We start from the raw sequence: 19,586 nt of genomic DNA, 5'->3' as shown, positions 1-19,586 counted from the left end.
TACGTGATGTAGCTACACAAAACTACAAAAGTGGATCTAGCTTTGTTGAAAAAAAGAAAGAAAAAAAAAGATTGTGCGGTTCGCGATCGCGACAGTTTCGTAACTCTGGGATCATGCATGTGATTGTGCTAGATGACCGAACGCAGGATTTAGGGTCAGGTTGAGATTGCATGGAATGCATGTTTCATGTTTTCGTACCAGAAATAGCACGTTGTGTAAATTGTAAAGGTAAGCTAAGATATGATTTCTGCAATCTTACAAAGAAGGCTTATTATTTCAATGCGCATGTTTTCTCTACTCTCTTGAGTCAAATGGATCTTAACGTGCGCCCTGTTCGTAGAGTTGCTTTTGTGATCGGCCAACTTCTCGTGTGCGTCAGGCCCGTCGGCGGCTAAGAGTGGATCAGACGGAATACGGTGAGAAAGTAATGTTCCTGGTACGGGTTTTAGCAATTAGGAGGCTTCAAAGATAATAAAGTAATCATTCTAGAATGAGTGGCATGGGATTCAAAAAATTTTATATCTATCCCATCATACCCACTTGGACCGGTCCTAATTTTTAGCACTTTCAAATTGTTAAATTTGATATCGCTTTCTCGTTTTATTCTATCAAATTTAATTCTGGGCGAAGATCTAGGCTAGAAATTTCACTAGTACAAAAATTGCAACTTGGGCCGACCGGATTCAACTGGTCTGATTTTGAGTCCACCTACATATAAATTGGGCCGCGGATGTCGGCCCAGCCCAACAAAATTGGACTCGACCTGGGTTTCCATTTGCCCTCACCAAACCAACATTTGTCTGGATCAGCCGCCGCTACCTCGATTATATGATCGGTTTAATCGGTATCCTTCTCGGCCGAAATGTCCCAACCCAAATTTGGTAACGAGTGTTTGTGTGATCAACTGACATCTTAAACAAATATATATATATAGAGAGAGAGTCCGGCTACTATACTATCGATAGTATAAATCTCTTGATGCTATCGAGTCTTTTACCGTTAAATCTACCATTTAATGATCTCTACTCGTTAGATTATACTATTTAACCAAACCACCCACTCAACCCTAGGAGATCACTATCATCCTAACCGCACATCCTTTCGGGTCCGTTTGGTTCACGCTATCTTTTTAAGATTTCTAATAATCCAATAAGAATAAAAAAATATAACGGTGTTTGGCTAAACGCACTAAGTAATCTAGTTGGTAATATTGGATTTATTTGGGAATGAGATTCATCCCAAAATACTAATCTCATTCCTTTGAGGGAGGGTGGGTATCCTCATATTAATGGATTCGGGTAATCGTAATATGTCTAATCTCTTTCTTTCTCCCTACCTGTCGGCTAGTTCGTTTTATTTTTCTTTACACTCTAACCTCATATCTCTCTCTAAACTTATATTTTTCTCTCTAAACTTCAAATCTTTTTCTCTCTCTAAACTAAGCTCTCTCTTTTCTTTTCTTTTTCTAAAATCTCAACTCTCTCACTCCCTCTAACCTCGACTCTATTTCTCTTTCTATTTCTTTAATTATGCTCTCTCTATCATATATTCTCTCTCCCTTTTTTTCAAAAAGGATGTTGAAATTTTTGGTATCATTATCTAAAATTAATTAAAAAATAAATAAATAATTGTATATTTTTTGTAATCTTAAATAACATAACTAAATAGTATGCCTGAGCGAACCAAACACAGGAATGACACATTCTTAGTATAATAGGATTAATAGGAATAAGATTCTCGGACATCTTTTTATTCCTAGTAATCTTTTATAGTGCGAACCAAACGCACCCTTCATGTTATCCAATAGCTGAAAACTTGATAACACTAAGAATTTGGTACTATCGATATAGGAGCATAGTTCTATATATATATATATATATATTTGCGGTCACCTAACCTCAACTTATATTGCAAAGAATCCAAATGGGCTAGGCTAGACCATTAGGACATGTTTGGTTCATGATTAGAATAGGAATGGGAAACGGAATTGGGTTGCTTTGGAATAAGAAATGGAATGACGGATTATCTAAAAATGTTTGGTTCATTATTGGAATGGAAATCGGAATGAAAATTTAAAATTTTTGAGAAAGGATTTTGATTAAGAGAAAGAAAAATGATGAAGGGAGAGGAGATAGATGTTGATAAAAGATGATTTTGAATAGTTTACTTTGAAATGAGCCAATCCGGAATTCAAAGCTGGATTGGATAATAAATGAATTTGGCCATTCCCATTCCAGAGTGGAATGAAAATCGGAATTCGATTCCTATAAAACAAACGGTGACTATCGGAATCCATGAATTTCATTTCGATTCCATAGTCTAAAATAGGTGAACTAAACGTGCCCTTAGGCTAAATCCGAAAAATGACAAGAACTCGAATATTCTTGTAGTATATATTTGTGATCGATTTTTGACCTAATATTTAAGATTATAAATGTTTCTGGGTGAGAATCATGCCGATCTTTGTTTATAACAGAAAATGAAATATTATTTTGAGAGAGGACCATGCCAATATTTTTACATTAATTAATTAGCTAACGGTTATTATTTAAAGATTATAAATATTCTTATTCCCACTAATTCAATTTAACTATTCAAATACTATTTTTCTTATTTTGAAAATAACCTAATTTGCATCTAAATATAAAATTGGTCAAGTTTCTATTTATTTCAACAATTGTATCTACACCAGAAATAAACAAGAACAATTTATTTCCGAACCAAATGATATCTAAGTGACTAGAATCATATTTGGACTTGAATCTTCTTCTCTCTTGAAAGGACGGAGCTGGATCACAATTTAGGTATAAGTTGCTGAGTTTGGGTCGAACAAATTTATAATATCTAAAATAATTAATGTACTTTACTCACCAAAAAAAAAAAGAAGGAAAAACACCAATCTACCTAACTTTATTAGGCATAGAGCCCGAAAAATTTGTGTAAAACAAACTAAATATTACATGTTTAATGTACCAACTCTTCTTAAATAGGGTCTTAGCACCAAAAATAAGATTTTTATTGTCTATGAAGGAACAAGAATGATTCAATTAAAAATTAATTTCATACAGGTCCTGCAAATATATTTCTACAAATTTCAACTTTCATATATCATTCCTACAAAAGTTTTAATATTTTCAAATATATCCATATCGTTAAAATTCGTTAGTTAACTATAAGTTAAATACTTAAGCTGGTTGGTTTTTGACATTTTTATCCCTCTTATGTTATACTGTTATAATTTTTGGATAAACATATTTGTAAGGCAAAATTGAAAAAATATAAACAGTTTTCTAACGATTTTCTAACGATAATAAATCAGAAGGATATATTTGAAAATATTAGAACTTTTGTAGAAACAATATATAAAAGTTGAACTTTATAGGAATATATTTGTCGTTCACTATATTTGTAGGGACCTGTATAAAATTAATCCTTCCATAAATGATATTTGGATTAGTAAACAAATGTAATATGCTTTTAATAAACAGATTTAATTTTGATCTGTCACATAAGGTGCAAAACTAGTCACATCAAACTTTCCACAATGCTATCCCCTTTTTTTTTATCTCTCCTATTATTTAATTAAATAATTATATTCCTACAGCTTGTGTTAATTGTGGAGAATTGTTATTTTGTTATTATCATAAGTTCTGTGAATCATGGAGACAAATTCAATATTCTACATGCACACGCTGCATGAAGGTGACATTTGACTTTGACATGAGCATGATCTCAACACTCTCCTCCTCTTTTTCTTTTTCTTTTTCTCTCATACTCTTCCTTCATTTACTTTTTTTCTTTTTTCTTTTTTTTTTGTTTCAATCACAAGTTAGATTATTTTGTTTGATCACATTGCTTCTTGGTTATAAGTAAATTATTTTCTTTACACCACTTGAGTAAGTGAAAGGAAATTACTCAATAAAGACTCTGTTTTTTTTTTTTTTTTCCTACTCTTTTCTAAATTGCTTTTCTTATAAAGCGTGATTTATAAAAAAGTCGCTAATAATACAATCTCGTAAAGTTGAAGTATTGTCGACTAATATAAATCAAACAAATTGAAAAATTAAGGAATCGAAACAAAATAATTCATAGTTCAGAGTAAGTTCTATACGTTTATATCTTTCTGAAATTTACTAAAATTATATTACTATTACAATTTTACTTATAGATAATAACTCAACTGCTGCATATCGACTTATAAGTAATGAAGCGTAAGTAAAAATTCAATTTATAGTCAAAAAGTGTAATTCTATTGTGAAAATAAGAGTTTGGTTATAATGCCATCGATAGTACCGAGCACTTGGTGCTGTCAAGTTTTTTTTCTTTTTTTGATTATTTTTATCCGTTAGATCATACTATTCAACCAACCACCAAGTCAATATTAGAAAATCACTATTATCCTAACCGTACATCGATCGCTTCATCTAAAAACTGAAAATCTAATAGCACTAATGTTCTACCCTAGTTCGTGAAAATAATCTTACATATTCAGTAATCACCTCTTATACAAAAAAAAAAAAAAAAAAAAAAACATTCCTTTTCTCCATGTATAATTTTACCATCCCAACATATAAATAGTAAAATCTACAAGCAAGTTTCTAACTGCGAATTTTCAAGGGTATTATTAGGAAACACGCATTTTAACCCCTTCTCGTGTTTCTCGTTCGCATGCGTGGCTCAAGAAAGGTTCTTAGAAGAATCAATCAATCAAGTAAAGCTAATAAGGATAAAAAGTAATAATGAATGAATAGAATTTATCTGAATTATAAATTACTTTAAATTATTTATTTAATTTTTAAAATTTTTAATTTTTAATTTTTAATATTTTTTAATTTGAATTGACCAATGGTATTTTAGTTTTAAAATTTAAATTTATTGTTTATTTGTATAGATTTAATTAGTATATTTTATGCAATTCTCGTAACTATTAATTTATTAAAATAATTAATTTTAGTTTTAAATCAAAAAAATATTGAGTGATTCAAATTAAATAATTTAAAAGAATGGATGGTAAATTTAAGAGTTAATTTCATACAGTTTTCTGTAAATATATCGAATAACAAATATATTCACACAAAGTTTAATTTTTCATATTTATTCCTGCAAAAGTCCAAAGTTCAATCATACTCAAATTTGCCCCTTAATTTTTTACCGTTAGATTACTATTGATTTTTCAACAGAAGATAAATAAAATAATATTTTTGCTATCATAAATATGTCCCTTCAAAAGTTCCAACTATTAGGATTATACAGAAAAATCCTCCTAAAAATTTTCAACAGTCGTCTTCTTCCGCTCTACTATCACAAATAATATAAAATAGATAAAAAGGTTAATTTACTCTATTCACTAATCAGGTTTGAGTATTTTACCTGTGGTTAACTCCATTTTTCTTATTTTAAAAAATTAGGACTTTTGTGGAGATAAATATAAAAAGTTAAACTTTGTAGAAATATAACTGTTATTTGATATATTTATAAAAAAAACTGTATAAAATTAATCATAAATTTAAAATAGTCTAATTTTTTAAGTAACTACTAAATAATATTTTCAGAAAAAAAATCATGTAACTATTACGTATGCTGACATGTGGGCCCCACATTTTTACACGGCCCCACACGTGACATGTCCTCCTCCCCGTTCCGTTAGGCAGGGCGCGAGGAAACTTCCTAATAAGATGACTCAAATAAAAATTTTAAAAAAATACCAAAAAATAATAAAAATTTAAATAATGAAATATAATAAAAACAAAAGGTGAAAGCTTAATAATTATGCCTAATATATATATATAGTACAATAAAATTGTGGGTCCAAATGTTGTTGCCTATACCGTGGTGCACCGTACACCGATTTCTTTAAAATTAAGCTTGGTTATAAAAATTTTATTTGTACTTTAGCCTTATACCTCAAATACCCTCTTGTATAAAAAAATTATATCAAGTGTTATTATTATGCATTTTATATCTATCTCAAATAAGTATAAAATATGAGATATTGAGTTTGGTTGTAAAATCATATAAAATAAGATTGCAGGTAATATTAATTAACTTGTTTTATATAATAAATTTTTTCTCCATCAAATTAATTTAGCAAAATGTTAGAATTTAATAGTTTATTCCAAACTTTAAATTCCATTGGCATTGTAATATGGTGAAAATTAATACAACTCAGTGCCGAAAAGCAATTAAGATATTGACTAAAATGTAGGACAAAATTTTGGTTTTTTAGCTCAAAGTTATGTAGAGAATTTTGTGACTCTTTGATCCTACTAAGGAATATAATATTATTTGATTAAATACTATTTAATAAAATATTAAGAAATTATATTTTGTTTTTTTTTGAAATAATATTAGAAGGAGATTGTTTTGACTTTTTTTTTGTCAACTACTTTATCGGTGTCTGCCAGTAAAAATAAAAGTAATATTCATTAAATGACTGTTAAAATATATTTCATAAGGCCCAATAGTGCTATATATATATATATATTTTTACAATAATGTAAATTTTCAAAAAGTTACAATTATTGAAACATTTATTATTTACATGTTCCAAATCACATCTAATGGTTTATTTAACCAAAAATATATGTGCCGGTTCTTGGCTGACGTGGCGGACCCGGTCCACGCACCAAGTCCAACTCAAAGAGTGAAAAAAAGAAAGGGTCCAACGAGCCCAGATCTCGATCGTTGGATTGGTGAGCCACGCATATACGCCACCAATATCAACCGTCCAACCATAAAGCTAATAATAACACAGAAATTGCACCCTTTAATTGGACCAAGTCCCACGTTCCTCTACGTGCAAACCACAACCTCGCATGTAAGAAAATGTGGGACCCACACATGTTAAATTTTGGTGTCAAATTTCTCGGTCTCCTCAGAGCACGAATTTTTATAACACCAAATAATAATAATAATAATAATAATAATAATAATAATAAATATTTTCACATTTATTTTTCCTGTTTTTTTTCTTTTTTTAAAGGGATAAACTTTTTTTTTTTCCTCTCTATATATAAGGGAACGGTGAGGGGCTTAAGCAGCAAACGAGATCTCTCTCTCTCTCTCTCTCTCTCTCTCTCACTCTCTCTCTCTTTGGGTTTTTGCTTCTTCTTCGTGCTTTTGGTGATTCGGGCATTGCAATCGTTGAGGTAAAGACGTGATAATCACAAAAAAAATTCGATCTTTTTCATGTATTTTGTCAAATTTATGGTGGAAACTTTGAATGGGTTGCGTTGACTATGCCTTGTGGTGGATTTGGTTGTGTTGTATTGAGGAATAGTTTGATTTTGGATATTGAGTTCTCTTTTGGAGCTTTTTGAGTTCAATTTTGGGGGGCAAAGGATGAATTTTTATAGATTTTTCGCTTTGTGGAATGGAGAACTTGGGTTAAAAGGGTGAAAAAGGAATGATTTTGTTATGTGTGTAATGTAGTTTTCTAGATTTCTTTGTATGTTCTTAAAGTTGGGTGGTCTCTCTCGTTCTCTCTCTCTCTCTCTCTAATTTGATTCAAAGTTATTCAATGAAATTAGTGGAAGGAGTTGTTTTCTGTTTGTATTTTCCTTTGTTTTGATCTTGAAGCTGTGATATTAACGCCTTACATGTTATGAATCTGCATTGTGTAGTATTAAGTTATTTATTTCGCCACAAAATTTTCTGATTCTTTCTCTTTCTCCAAAAAAAATTCTCTGATTTAGTTAGTAGCTTCTTACTATTCGGTCAAATTCTTTTCATGAAGTTGAATTTGTAAATTAGATACTCATGTGAGCAGATGTTTTATTTGGATGGTCTTTTTGGTGTTGAAATAATACTCTTGCATGTTAGGAGCATCAATTTCGCCAAAAATTGCAGTTCAAGTTGATGATAATAGAGATTGAATGGTTTAAAAGCCACTCTCAAATCTATGGCTGTATGAGATCCTTCTTATTAGTTTTTATTCTCTAATTTGATTTGGAGTTATATGTGTCAAGTTTCTTGATCTTTACTTCATGAAGGCTGTAGAGTTGTGTTTTGTTTCCTTTTTTCCTTTGATTCGCAATCTATGGTGACTTTGTTTTATTGCCTTTTCTATCTATAATTTCTCTTTGATGCAAAAATGATATAATCCACCGCTTGAAAGTTTAGAGTTGTCGTATTCGTTTCCGTTACGAATTAGTTCGGAATTGTCGTACTCACTTATATTATGGCAACTTACTTCATTTACGCCACATACTGTGATTTAACTAAGAATTATGCTCCATTTAAGCGATGTATGGTTGGCTTTGAGTGATAGAAAGGGATCAGTTGATTGTTATGTAGATCAATGTCTTAACATTCGGCTACCCATTCTGTTCATCGTATTGTGTATGATAAATTTTGTTACTCTTATCTCATTCAGTTGAGTAATTTTTAAATTGTAAACTACAGAATGGGGGGCGCGGAAAATAACGGAACCAACTACGGCGAGTACACCTACGCAGAGCTAGAGAGGGAGCCCTACTGGCCATCAGAGAAGCTGAGAATTTCCATAACAGGCGCGGGTGGATTCATCGCGTCCCACATTGCGAGGCGTTTGAAGAGTGAAGGGCACTACATCATCGCTTCCGACTGGAAGAAGAATGAGCATATGGATGAAGACATGTTCTGCCACGAATTCCACTTGGCGGATCTCAGGGTGATGGACAATTGCCTGAAGGTCACTGACGGTGTGGACCATGTTTTCAACCTCGCGGCCGATATGGGCGGGATGGGTTTTATCCAGTCAAACCATTCGGTGATTATGTACAACAACACCATGATCAGTTTCAACATGCTCGAAGCTGCGAGGATCAACGGCGTGAAGAGGTTTGTGCTTTCTAGTAGCTATATGTGGCTCTTGTTTTGTATCAGGTTAAATTTTGCTAAAGTTTGCTTCTTGTGCAGGCTTTTCTATGCCTCGAGTGCCTGTATTTACCCTGAATTCAAGCAATTGGAGACCAATGTGAGCTTGAAGGAATCTGATGCTTGGCCCGCCGAGGTTCATTGATCTTAATCTTTTTCAATTCTGCATGATCTTTAAAGTTCACAAAGAAAGTTAACTAATTCTGCGTTATGCTGTGATATGTGTAGCCTCAAGATGCTTATGGCCTGGAGAAGCTCGCAACTGAGGAACTGTGCAAGCACTACAACAAGGACTTTGGCATCGAGTGCCGCGTTGGGCGTTTCCACAACATTTATGGCCCATTCGGAACATGGAAAGGTAGTTCATGACCTGAGTATAGAGCACGAGCGCTTCTTTCGCTTGACTTTTTGAGCAGCTTCTCTATTCTGAAAAGCAGATGTTAAATGTTTCGCAAACAAAAAGCTCAAAAGTCACTCATGTGTCTTTCTAGATATATATGATTTCACCAATGTCGATATACATTAAAATACTCAAAACACCCTTGAAAATAATGTTAGTGCACTTGAAAATGCACTAAATGCCCTCCAAAAGGGCATTTTTGAGTAATTTCCTTTTCTATGCATGAACATTTATGACAGTTCAAACATTTGAGGGTCATACATAAAATTTTGGTGTTTTTGAGGTTTGCCTGAAATTAGTCCAACAAACAAAATCCTGAGCTTTTGCTACAGCATGAAGCTCAAATAAGCTTTTCAGGCTCTAAAATTGAAGTTCGAATTTGGTGCTTCTTCCTCTGCTGTCGCAGGACGCAGCAAAGATTTGAATGTAGGGAAAAGGAAAAAAAAAAAAAAAAAAGATGCAGTGCTTTTTCGAATATGCAGAAGCTTCGACTGCGCTTATCATTGTCATACTAATCATGAAGACTTTCTGTGATTTTTCTTCATAGGTGGGAGGGAGAAAGCTCCTGCTGCTTTCTGCAGAAAAGCTCTCACTTCTACTGACAGGTTTGAGATGTGGGGTGACGGACTGCAGACTCGATCCTTCACTTTCATCGACGAGTGCGTCGAAGGCGTCCTGAGGTAAACAATTTATTCTTGCTGTCTAGATTCTCAGATCATTGAGAAAAGGGCCTTTTTTTTTGGCAAATTTCACCCTGGATATGTAAGAAATTGTGTAAATACTTCTTTAAAGTTCGTATTTATGCATGCCATGCTGCTATCGCGGTATGTGAAATATAGTTTTCGTGTGCATGACCCTGGCAAGAACATGAATGAAAATAGTACATATGGTTTGCAAAGGCATATTCGCAATTACAAAACTTGTATATATTTACAGGTTTATTGCTCCTATATTCTGATTAAAGTTTAGTTTTCGTGTTACTTCGAAACCTAGATATACCATATTCAAGAAAAGAGCTTCCTCTTATTATTTTCAATTTTCTTGTTATTTTGATTTTGTTTTTCAGGTTGACGAAATCGGATTTCCGAGAGCCGGTGAACATCGGAAGCGACGAAATGGTGAGCATGAATGAGATGGCTGAAATAGTTCTCAGCTTCGAGAACAAGCAGCTTCCCATCCATCACATCCCCGGCCCTGAGGGCGTCCGAGGCCGCAACTCCGACAACACCCTAATCAAAGAGAAACTTGGTTGGGCCCCGACGATGAAACTGAGAGTACGCTCGGAATCTCCTCCTGTTAGATATAAAAATATTTAAATACCGTTCTCCACCGGTTTAAGCTTTTAGAGAATAACGGTTGTTTCGTATTTATTTAATAAGTCTTGAATTCTTTCAACTTTCTCGATCTTTTTACATCGGCTATATTGCATTTTGCTCTTCGAAATTTATATTTAGTTATGTCTCTAAATAGCTAACATGGCTACATTTTGTAATCCCTTAGGATGGGCTAAGGTTCACATACTTCTGGATCAAAGAACAAATCGAGAAGGAGAAAGGTCAGGGGCTCGACATCTCCGTCTACGGCTCGTCCAAGGTGGTGCAAACCCAAGCGCCGGTCCAGCTGGGCTCGCTTCGCGCCGCAGATGGAAAAGAGTGAACCCTACATATTACTGAGCTCACCAAGTTCTCTATTTGGTTCGAGCCATGTAGTTTGCGATCCACCTTTCATTTGAGATGTTGGCTAAACTTGCGGTGGTATTCGTAGTTAAATTTATGTTAAAATTTAGCAACTCCGGTTAAATGAATATGTTCTTCTCCTGTTCTTGAGCTCATGCCTTAGATGTTTATGGTGGTATTGTTTTTTTTTTTATATTTAATTATTACTATGGAGGAGTAATGAGATACATTTATAATGAATAATGAGCTTCAGTGTTGATCTTATTCCATCTTTTTGGCTTTATGTGGTTATGTAAACATTTCAATATTTCAATGATCCTTTGTTTTATTTTGTTTAATTTCTTGGATATTGCCCATACATATCTTTGATGCAATTTCTTTTTGAGAACTTCTCAGATCTCTTTGGACCATTTGATAAAGTGACTGCATGAGGAAACATGATCACTTATTTTGTGGATGTGCTCTAAATTTGATATAGACATATAAACTTTTTACTTTTTATGTGGATAAGCCTCTCACTGCATGTGCCCCAAAGAACATAAAAGAAAAGGCCAAAAAAATAATCTCATTAATGCACACTGTATAAAATGCTCGAGACATAAATTATAATAAATTAAAATTTGAGAATCAAAATACGGCATCTCATAGTTTGATTGGCCCAGCCCACAGATGATGTGGCGCACTTGGTCTATGCAATAGTTTGGCGTTGTTGGCCCAAAATAATGGGCCGGGCTTAATTGGGGCCCAACACAAGTAGGCCATTTTTTAAACGCTCGGTTATGAAAAGGTAAAAAATGTATGGAGACCCCTCAACTATCGAACATTTTGAAATCAGTGGCTCAACTTTAATTTTTTCTATCGAGACCGTCTTTATTTTCAATTTTTAAAATTAAGTTATTCTAATTATTTCAATTTAAAATTTGATAAAATTTACTTTATTAGCTATTAATTATTCATCAGTTCACTTTTAGTTATTAAAGTGTAATTAAATTATTAATGAATTAGATGAAATTCCATTTTTTTAAGCTAAAAATTAATTTAACTCCAAAATATTGAAAGTTAAGAGAGCCTCAATTAGCTACTCATTAAAAAGAAGGTAGAAATGTATGGACACCCCCTCACCTATGGAACGTTTTGAAACAGCCCTCTCAACTTCTATTTTTTTTTTATTGAGACCCATCAAATTTAATATTTTTTGAATTTTTATAGTCAGTCAAAGTTTTTTAAAAAAATCACCAATGTCTAATAAATATATTAGTTATTAACTATTCATTGATGTAATTTTATCTTCTAAAAGATGATTAAAATTATTAAATATACTAAAATCCACTAATAATAATAATTTGATAAAATTCCCAAGTTCAAAAAGTTTAAAGTTGATGGGGCCCTTTCATAATTCCTTATTATTGAGGGTCTGCGTACATTTTCACCTTAAAAAAATTAGAGAGCAAAAGTAAAAGACGATGATGAACCTTTTTAAACGATACACATAGTTGAGGGGTGTTCGTACATTTTTACTACAAAATCGCCAACGAAAGCCGATTCGACCGTCGCTTTGATAGGGGAAAAAGGTGGGTGAGAGAGAGAGATAGAGAGAGCTACGATCCTTTTCTCCCGACTCGCTTCTTCGGATCTCTTAGGGTTTCTCCCCTCGATACCGCCATTAATTTCTCTTTACTTTGCTCTGATCTCTTCGCTTCTTTACTCAATTCGCGCTTCGTGCTCGGATTTGGTTTTTTTTTTGCGATTTTTTGAGGATTTTTTGTGATTTTTGGGTGGATTTTAGGGGGAGAAGAGGGGGAGTGGGAGAGCGCGATGGCGGGGAAGGGAGGGAAGGGGCTTTTGGCGGCGAAGACGACGGCGGCGAACAAGGATAAGGAGAAGAAGAAGCCGGTCTCCCGGTCGTCGCGAGCCGGTCTCCAGGTAAACCCTAGTAGATCGCCTCTTCTTCATCATCTTCTTCTTCTTCTTACTTGATGTTTGAGATGTGGGGGAATTTGGAGATTTGTCCCAGGAAAGTTGGGGAATTGTGGGTTTGTTCGTGTACAGTTCTAGCTCTCAAATATGTGCTTCACTGTTCATGTAATGTTCCAAACGTTACAGATTTGACTCTACTAGTTGACTAGATAACTAATTTTTCACTATCACGACCGTTATGCACTTGATAAGAAATTAACTTTTTAAGTGCTTTTCCAAAAGTTAAAGGATTGAGGATTCACATAGGAGGGAATGAGAGATGGTGGGAAGACACTAGATGTGAAAAATAACAGTAAAAAGATTTTTATTATAAGTTAAACAGTGATTTCTATGGAAAGGCCAACTTTAAATTATATTATGTGGTTAAAATTAAGACATTTGAGGGAGTAATTAGCAATTTCACTACTTCGATGGCATGGATGGATGGGAAATTATACCTGTATTGAGACATGACGGCTAAGAGTGACTGATTTGAGGAAAAACAACTCATTGACATATTGATCCTGGCTGACTTTTTTTTTAAAAAAACTTTTGTATAGACGGGGCTTGTTTTCTCTGGTTTCCTGTGTAGTTGTAATAGAGATTAAGGAAAATAGATACCCCATAGAAGAACAGTAATAGATCAGGGAAGCGCTCATAGGTTGACATTCAGCGAGTTTTGATACTAAAGCATATTGGTTGTTAGTAACGCTCTGCTTGACTGCCTCGAACCCTAGAATTCTAAGCATTTGGAATACAAATTATCTCAAACCTGTTGCTTGGAACCATTAGTAAATGATATTTTAATTGATGTGAAATGATCTTGTGGCATCTCATTGTAGAACTAACCCAATCATGTCATTTGCTGTTAGTTATTAAATAATAATAGCCCCAGAGTGCTGCTTCTTGAAAAAAATCATAGTGGCTTTTTTACAATTTAAAAGGGTATTTAAGTCAATTCCAGTTTGTTCCAAACAGAAATATTTATTTCTTATACAAATGAAACTGAATTCCTACAAACTGTTTGATTGTAATCGGTGTAAAGATTGTGCTTTCTCTTGGGTTAAGAATGGCAGCTGCTTGTTATCATTTTACTTTACGAGTTATGACCTGACTTTCTGACTTTTCCGGCATGAGAGGTCTTGTCTCTTTACTGTCCTGATCTCGTCTTTTAGTTCCACCTTCTTTCAGTTGTTTCCATCGTATCTTACTTTTCAGATTTCTTTTTTACTTGTTTTTTCACGGACTGAATTCTTGGTTGTAAACTTGGAACGTAGTTCAGCTTGTGGTTATTAACTATCTTGGATCTTTCGTATTTCGGCGTTTAGTTATGCTGAGGGAAAATACAACATGATTGAAAATGAGAAGACATTGATTTGAAGGAGCATAAGAGGGAGATGTAGCTTTGTTATTGTAAGTTTAAATTGAAGGCTAGAGGGCAAACAAATGAGAGACAGTGGATGACAGCCAGCAGTTAAAGGGACATTTGGCAAAATATTAGGCTGCAGGTGTTGTTATAATAGGTGGAGGTAGGGATGGTATGGGTATGGTTTAGTTTAGGAGGTAGGGATGGTAAGTGTGCATTAGGTTTAGTACTTGTTGTAGTTCAATGTCGTTCTTTTGAGAGATAACACGGAGTGTTTAAGTATCGTGACGTAAAGGAGAATCCAACGTATAACTGTGAATAGGGCAAACATGTAAATTCTATTGATGTATATTCAAGTACTTATGGACGATGATCTATAATGACTTATAGTTTACATCTTTTCCATCTACTATGTATAGTGATTCCTTAGTCAGTCTAGTAATAAATCTTATGGTTTTTTAGTTGAGCTGTTGAAAACTATAAATTTAGGGTATTTGGTAAAATTGGATACAACCTGTAACATTCATTGTATTTTTGAGTTAGCTGATATCAACCTAAAGCTAGCCTAAAACTCTTTTGGCCATCAATTTTATAGATAAAAAGTTGTTTCAGCCGTGTAAAACCTATTCATGAAGAAATAATCTGAATTAAGCAATTATTCATGTGAGATCAGTTGATCTTTGGAAGGGGTTACAAGCATTTTGAATGTTGCACTAACATCTAGATTTGAAAGACCCGTGTTAGGGAGGTAGCACCCATCTAATTAAATGGTCCAAGTTGACCTGTAAAGATGACCTATTTGAGTGGTCAAGTGATTGTAGCCAAGATGATGGAGCCAAAGTGCTGTTGCGGTACTATAGCCACAGTACTGTAACACGGATACTGTAGTGCGAGTTATTATAGCAATGCAGTGGGGAAGGAAGGGAGAAAAAAGAAGCAATAGAGAAAGAAGAATAAGAAAAGAAAGAGAAATACGCGGCCAAGCAGGCTCAGATAGAAGGAGAAGAGACGGCCAATCCACGCTCAGAGATAAGATAGACAGATAAAACCCAAAATTATGAAAATTAATTCATCCAATAGACACCTTGCAAGGCATATTTTTAATTACTTTTAGCTTATCCCCAATCTAAACAAATCCCTTAATTTCGGGATTTTCTTGTACCTAATAAACTTTATCTTAACAAAAATATCCTCTCTAACCTATTCAACAAACTTACCAACAAAAAATAGCACACCCATATCAATTGTATATATATATGTATGATTTGACTCGATATGGATCAAAACTAAGTCAACTTGGATTTGAATTACATAACAACTTCTTGTTGGCCTTCTTTAGACAATTGACCCTTTTTATCTAAATTTTTTCAAATGTGCAAATTTGAGAGTACAAAGAGGTACAACCTTGTTACCATATATTAATTATTCCATTTCATCTGAAACTTATAGCAAGCAGAACTATTTATCTTTCTTAGTCATAAGATTTAACTATCACCAATCACCAAATTAAGAGGAATTAACTACTGACAATTAGACAGTGTGGTATCTAAGATTTTGGATTTTTTTAAACAGAATTTTAACGACTTGTGATATTTTACTTCTTCAGGATGGGGGGTGTTGAAGTAGGAACTAATTGTTAGTAGAGGATGTAGCATGAGATTGAGATAAGCGCTGTAGCAGTCAAGGGGAGAAATACTATAGAGTGGAGGATGGGGTAGGGGGCTCACAATATTATACAATTATTTTACAATCTGTCTTCACCTGTCTGGCACTTTTCAGTCAATATGGGGCTTTCTTAGAAATTCCAATGACCTTATATTATCATCTCTATACAATTTTAATTTTGATTTCGTAAGGTGCTAATTGCTTCTGCTCAGATGACACTGAAAAATCAAAATCATCATTCTGCCCTTTTTTGAAATTTTTTTTGTAGCCACGCTTGAGCCTTATTGATACCTAAATCTGGCACGTATGTCACACGATCATCATGCTACCCATACGGACCCCCTTTGCTAAAGGAGCTTATATGTATATATATATCTTCTTTTGGCCTTGTCAATCATTAGCCTCCTGGCTACATGACTTTATTTTGTTTTCATTCTGTTTTTTCATTTCTTTTTATGAATAATTCTGGAGTGCAATTCAAATCCTCCATTTTTGCTGACATATGCTGAACTGACCTGGTAAATCTCTGGCTATATGCTGCATTGTAGGGAGTGTTGGGAGTGGATTTAAAAATCAATAGTTTGTCAATCATTCATGGATTTAAAAAAAAAAAAAAATCAGAAAATATTGTGACTAAGATATATACTAGTACCTACCATTATCACCTCCAGGTAGGAAGCAATTTTTTATATTTGTTAAAATTTTCCAATTGCTGCTTTGCATGTTTCACTTCGTTCTGACTAGTTAATTTTCACTATTTCCTGTTTAACTTTTTCTTTCCTTTGGTACCTGCAAATTTGCAGTTCCCAGTCGGGCGAATCCACCGTCAATTAAAATCACGCATTGCTGCAAACGGACGCGTGGGGGCTACCGCGGCAGTTTACTCTGCTGCAATACTCGAATATCTAACTGCAGAAGTGTTGGAACTTGCCGGAAACGCCAGCAAGGATCTGAAAGTGAAGCGCATAACCCCCCGCCACCTCCAGCTGGCGATTCGAGGAGATGAGGAGCTTGACACACTCATTAAGGGCACCATAGCTGGTGGTGGTGTTATTCCTCACATTCACAAGTCCCTCATCAACAAGTCATCCAAAGAGTGAGGTATAAACAAAAGTTGTTTTGATGTTTAATCTGGGTTGAGCATTGCCTTTTATGTGAAAGTTTGTGTTTTCTCCAATATCTAATTGTGGAACTTTGTGTAGCTCTTTTATTAGAACTTAGAACTAAAGGTAATAGTAACTTGGTTTAGTTTATTTGTCATTCGTATTGTGAACCGGTAGCGGTTCTGTGGTACATTGGCATGTAATTTCCATTAACTTAAGTTGTTAGTGCTCTTTATAGTTTTAAGAAGTGCTCTCTTTTAGTCTAATTTCTAATTCTAGTAGTTATGTGTGTTGTTATTAGAGGTCGAGGTGGTAGTAGCTTAACATGTTTTAGCCTCATTTGAATTGTGTTGTGAAATATAGTGCCTAGTGCTAAATTATTGTGCAGTGTGACTGTAGTTGTGACTGTTTTATATAGCCTCAGCAATTGCATTTTTTTTTTCTGGGTTTTTTTCCTTTTTTTCCTCCTTTTCTATATTAGCACTCTATATACTGACAAACAGTAAAGATTATCTCAAGTTCACACTCCATATGATACAATTGATCAATATGCGAATATTTGGATTCTAACAACTCATCTTTTTACCTCACTTCTTTGTCATGAATGGGCTTGGGAAGTGCTTAGGAAGAGTCGTGTATCTACTTAGGTCAGAGTATGGTTACCTTCAACAACATAGGAAAATTCGAAACCTCCGGAACTTTACAGCTGGTGGATAGATTCATATCGACAAGAGACCAATACTATGCTTGTCAAATTAGGTGCTTGTACATGGAGAGAGCATTAGTTTCTATGTGAAAGCAGTTTTGGATGAACACCTATGGTGACTTTTATGTGCACAACCCAATATAGCCTTCTCTCTCGTCAGAAAAATACAGTAAAGCTAATAACTAAGGTTGAAGATGGTACATGTTCTTCCCTCAACCTTTTGATTCAAATAAAGGCCTGTAAGTTGTAACTCAACCTTTACCAACTTTTGGCTATCGTAATGTTATGTTTTTGGATACACCTTATGCGACTTCCAACGATACTCTTTACGTATTAGTGGTGTATCGAAGCATGTCTGTGAATCTATCAGTACACATCATGTGTGATTGCCAGCATATCATCAGTCTTTGAATGTTCGCATGATTCTGTGCAACCTGGGCATGTTGAGGGTATAGTTGATAAAACGTAGACAGTTGCTATCATGAACATCATACACATGTTCATGTGCAAATGGTATACGAATCTCAATGCAGTATCTTACAATGCATGTATAGTAATCTTCCTCATTATTCCCCACTGCCCTAAACCCAATAGGAAGTATTTGTTGGGATCCTGGTACTTGCTTTGATATCAGATTTTGAAACCCTTATGCGACTTCCAACGATACTCTTTATGTATTAGTGGTGTATCGAAGCATGTCTATGAATCTATCAGTACACATCACGTGTGATTGCCAGCATATCATCAGTCTTTGAATGTTCGTGGGCATGTTGAGGGTATAGTTGATAAAACGTAGACAGTTGCTATCATGAACATCATACCCATGTTCATGTGCAAATGGTATGCGAATCTCAATGCAGTATCTTACAATGCTTGTATAGTAATCTTCCTCATTATTCCCCACTGCCCTAAACCCAATAGGAAGTATTTGTTGGGATTCTGGTACTTGCTTTGATATCAGATTTTGAAAATCCGTAATTCGCTCTGATACCGAATGTTATAGTTTCGGTACCGATTGTTGAAATTTTACAACGAAAGCGTCAAATCGAATTTGTCATAAACTCGTCACTTCAATAAAAATTGATACAATTACAGAGAAAAGAAAATTAAATAGAATGTGTACGGATAAAATAAGATTTATTAAAATAAAATTTTGTAATAAAGCAGATCAAATTCGAGTTTTTTTTTTGAATCTCTTCGGGACTTCTCTCGTCTTTTATAAATCTAGAAAATTTCTCTTGTTTGTTGGACGCATCTGTGCACTAGATGCATGCAACCACGACTTTCCGGCTATGTTCCAACATAGCCGTACGGGGGCCGGAAGCGTCAGCGTGCGCGTGCACACCCTGTGAAGCTTCAACTTGACCGTACAACACTCAGCCGAGGTTTTTCACAATTGCAAACCATGAAGCTATATACAAAGCTCCCCTAAAGCATTACCCCAATCTTTTACTATGATTAGAACTTTCATTCTAATTAATATTTAAATTTATGTTAATTTATTTCTAATAGATTTAAATATTTATTTTAATCTAATTAGGAATCATCTACAAATTCTAACAAAAACTTAATAATATTGTTCCTCTCAACACTTTGGATGGAGTATTTCAAACCCTAGAAGAGCCATGTGCTGTGGGCATGCCCTATCATATTATATATATATATATAGTAATTTTGAGGGAGTAAAATATAGTGGTGGTTCTTATACTATTTTAGCTTTGTCACTTAGTTCTTCTTTACTTAAATATTTTAGTTATTGAAATTATATATTATATGAGAAAGAAAGTAACTTTTCTTATAAGACGACCATTGACTTGATAAATAACTACACTGTCAAAAAAATATTTCATTACAAATG

General features: G+C 34.0%; 2 protein-coding genes across 2 annotated transcripts; both read left to right on the top strand.

The window, feature by feature from the left end:
- Window positions 7,000-11,201, top strand: LOC109718614 (GDP-mannose 3,5-epimerase 1). Its single transcript, XM_020244921.1, has 7 exons — window positions 7,000-7,148; window positions 8,404-8,820; window positions 8,899-8,992; window positions 9,085-9,214; window positions 9,804-9,936; window positions 10,323-10,530; window positions 10,757-11,201. The coding sequence occupies exons 2-7, from the start codon at window positions 8,405-8,407 to the stop codon at window positions 10,910-10,912; spliced, it is 1,137 nt and encodes a 378-aa protein (XP_020100510.1). The 5' UTR covers window positions 7,000-7,148; window position 8,404; the 3' UTR covers window positions 10,913-11,201.
- Window positions 12,509-17,288, top strand: LOC109718794 (probable histone H2A variant 3). The gene is made up of 2 exons (XM_020245193.1): window positions 12,509-12,855; window positions 16,723-17,288. Exons 1-2 carry the CDS (start codon window positions 12,748-12,750, stop codon window positions 17,017-17,019), a joined length of 405 nt encoding a protein of 134 aa, XP_020100782.1. The 5' UTR covers window positions 12,509-12,747; the 3' UTR covers window positions 17,020-17,288.

This window comes from Ananas comosus, linkage group 12 (genome assembly GCF_001540865.1).
Source record: "Ananas comosus cultivar F153 linkage group 12, ASM154086v1, whole genome shotgun sequence".
Lineage (NCBI taxonomy): Eukaryota > Viridiplantae > Streptophyta > Magnoliopsida > Poales > Bromeliaceae > Ananas > Ananas comosus.
Note: the sequence above shows the minus strand (reverse complement) of the source record. Positions and strands in the feature narration are given on the sequence as shown.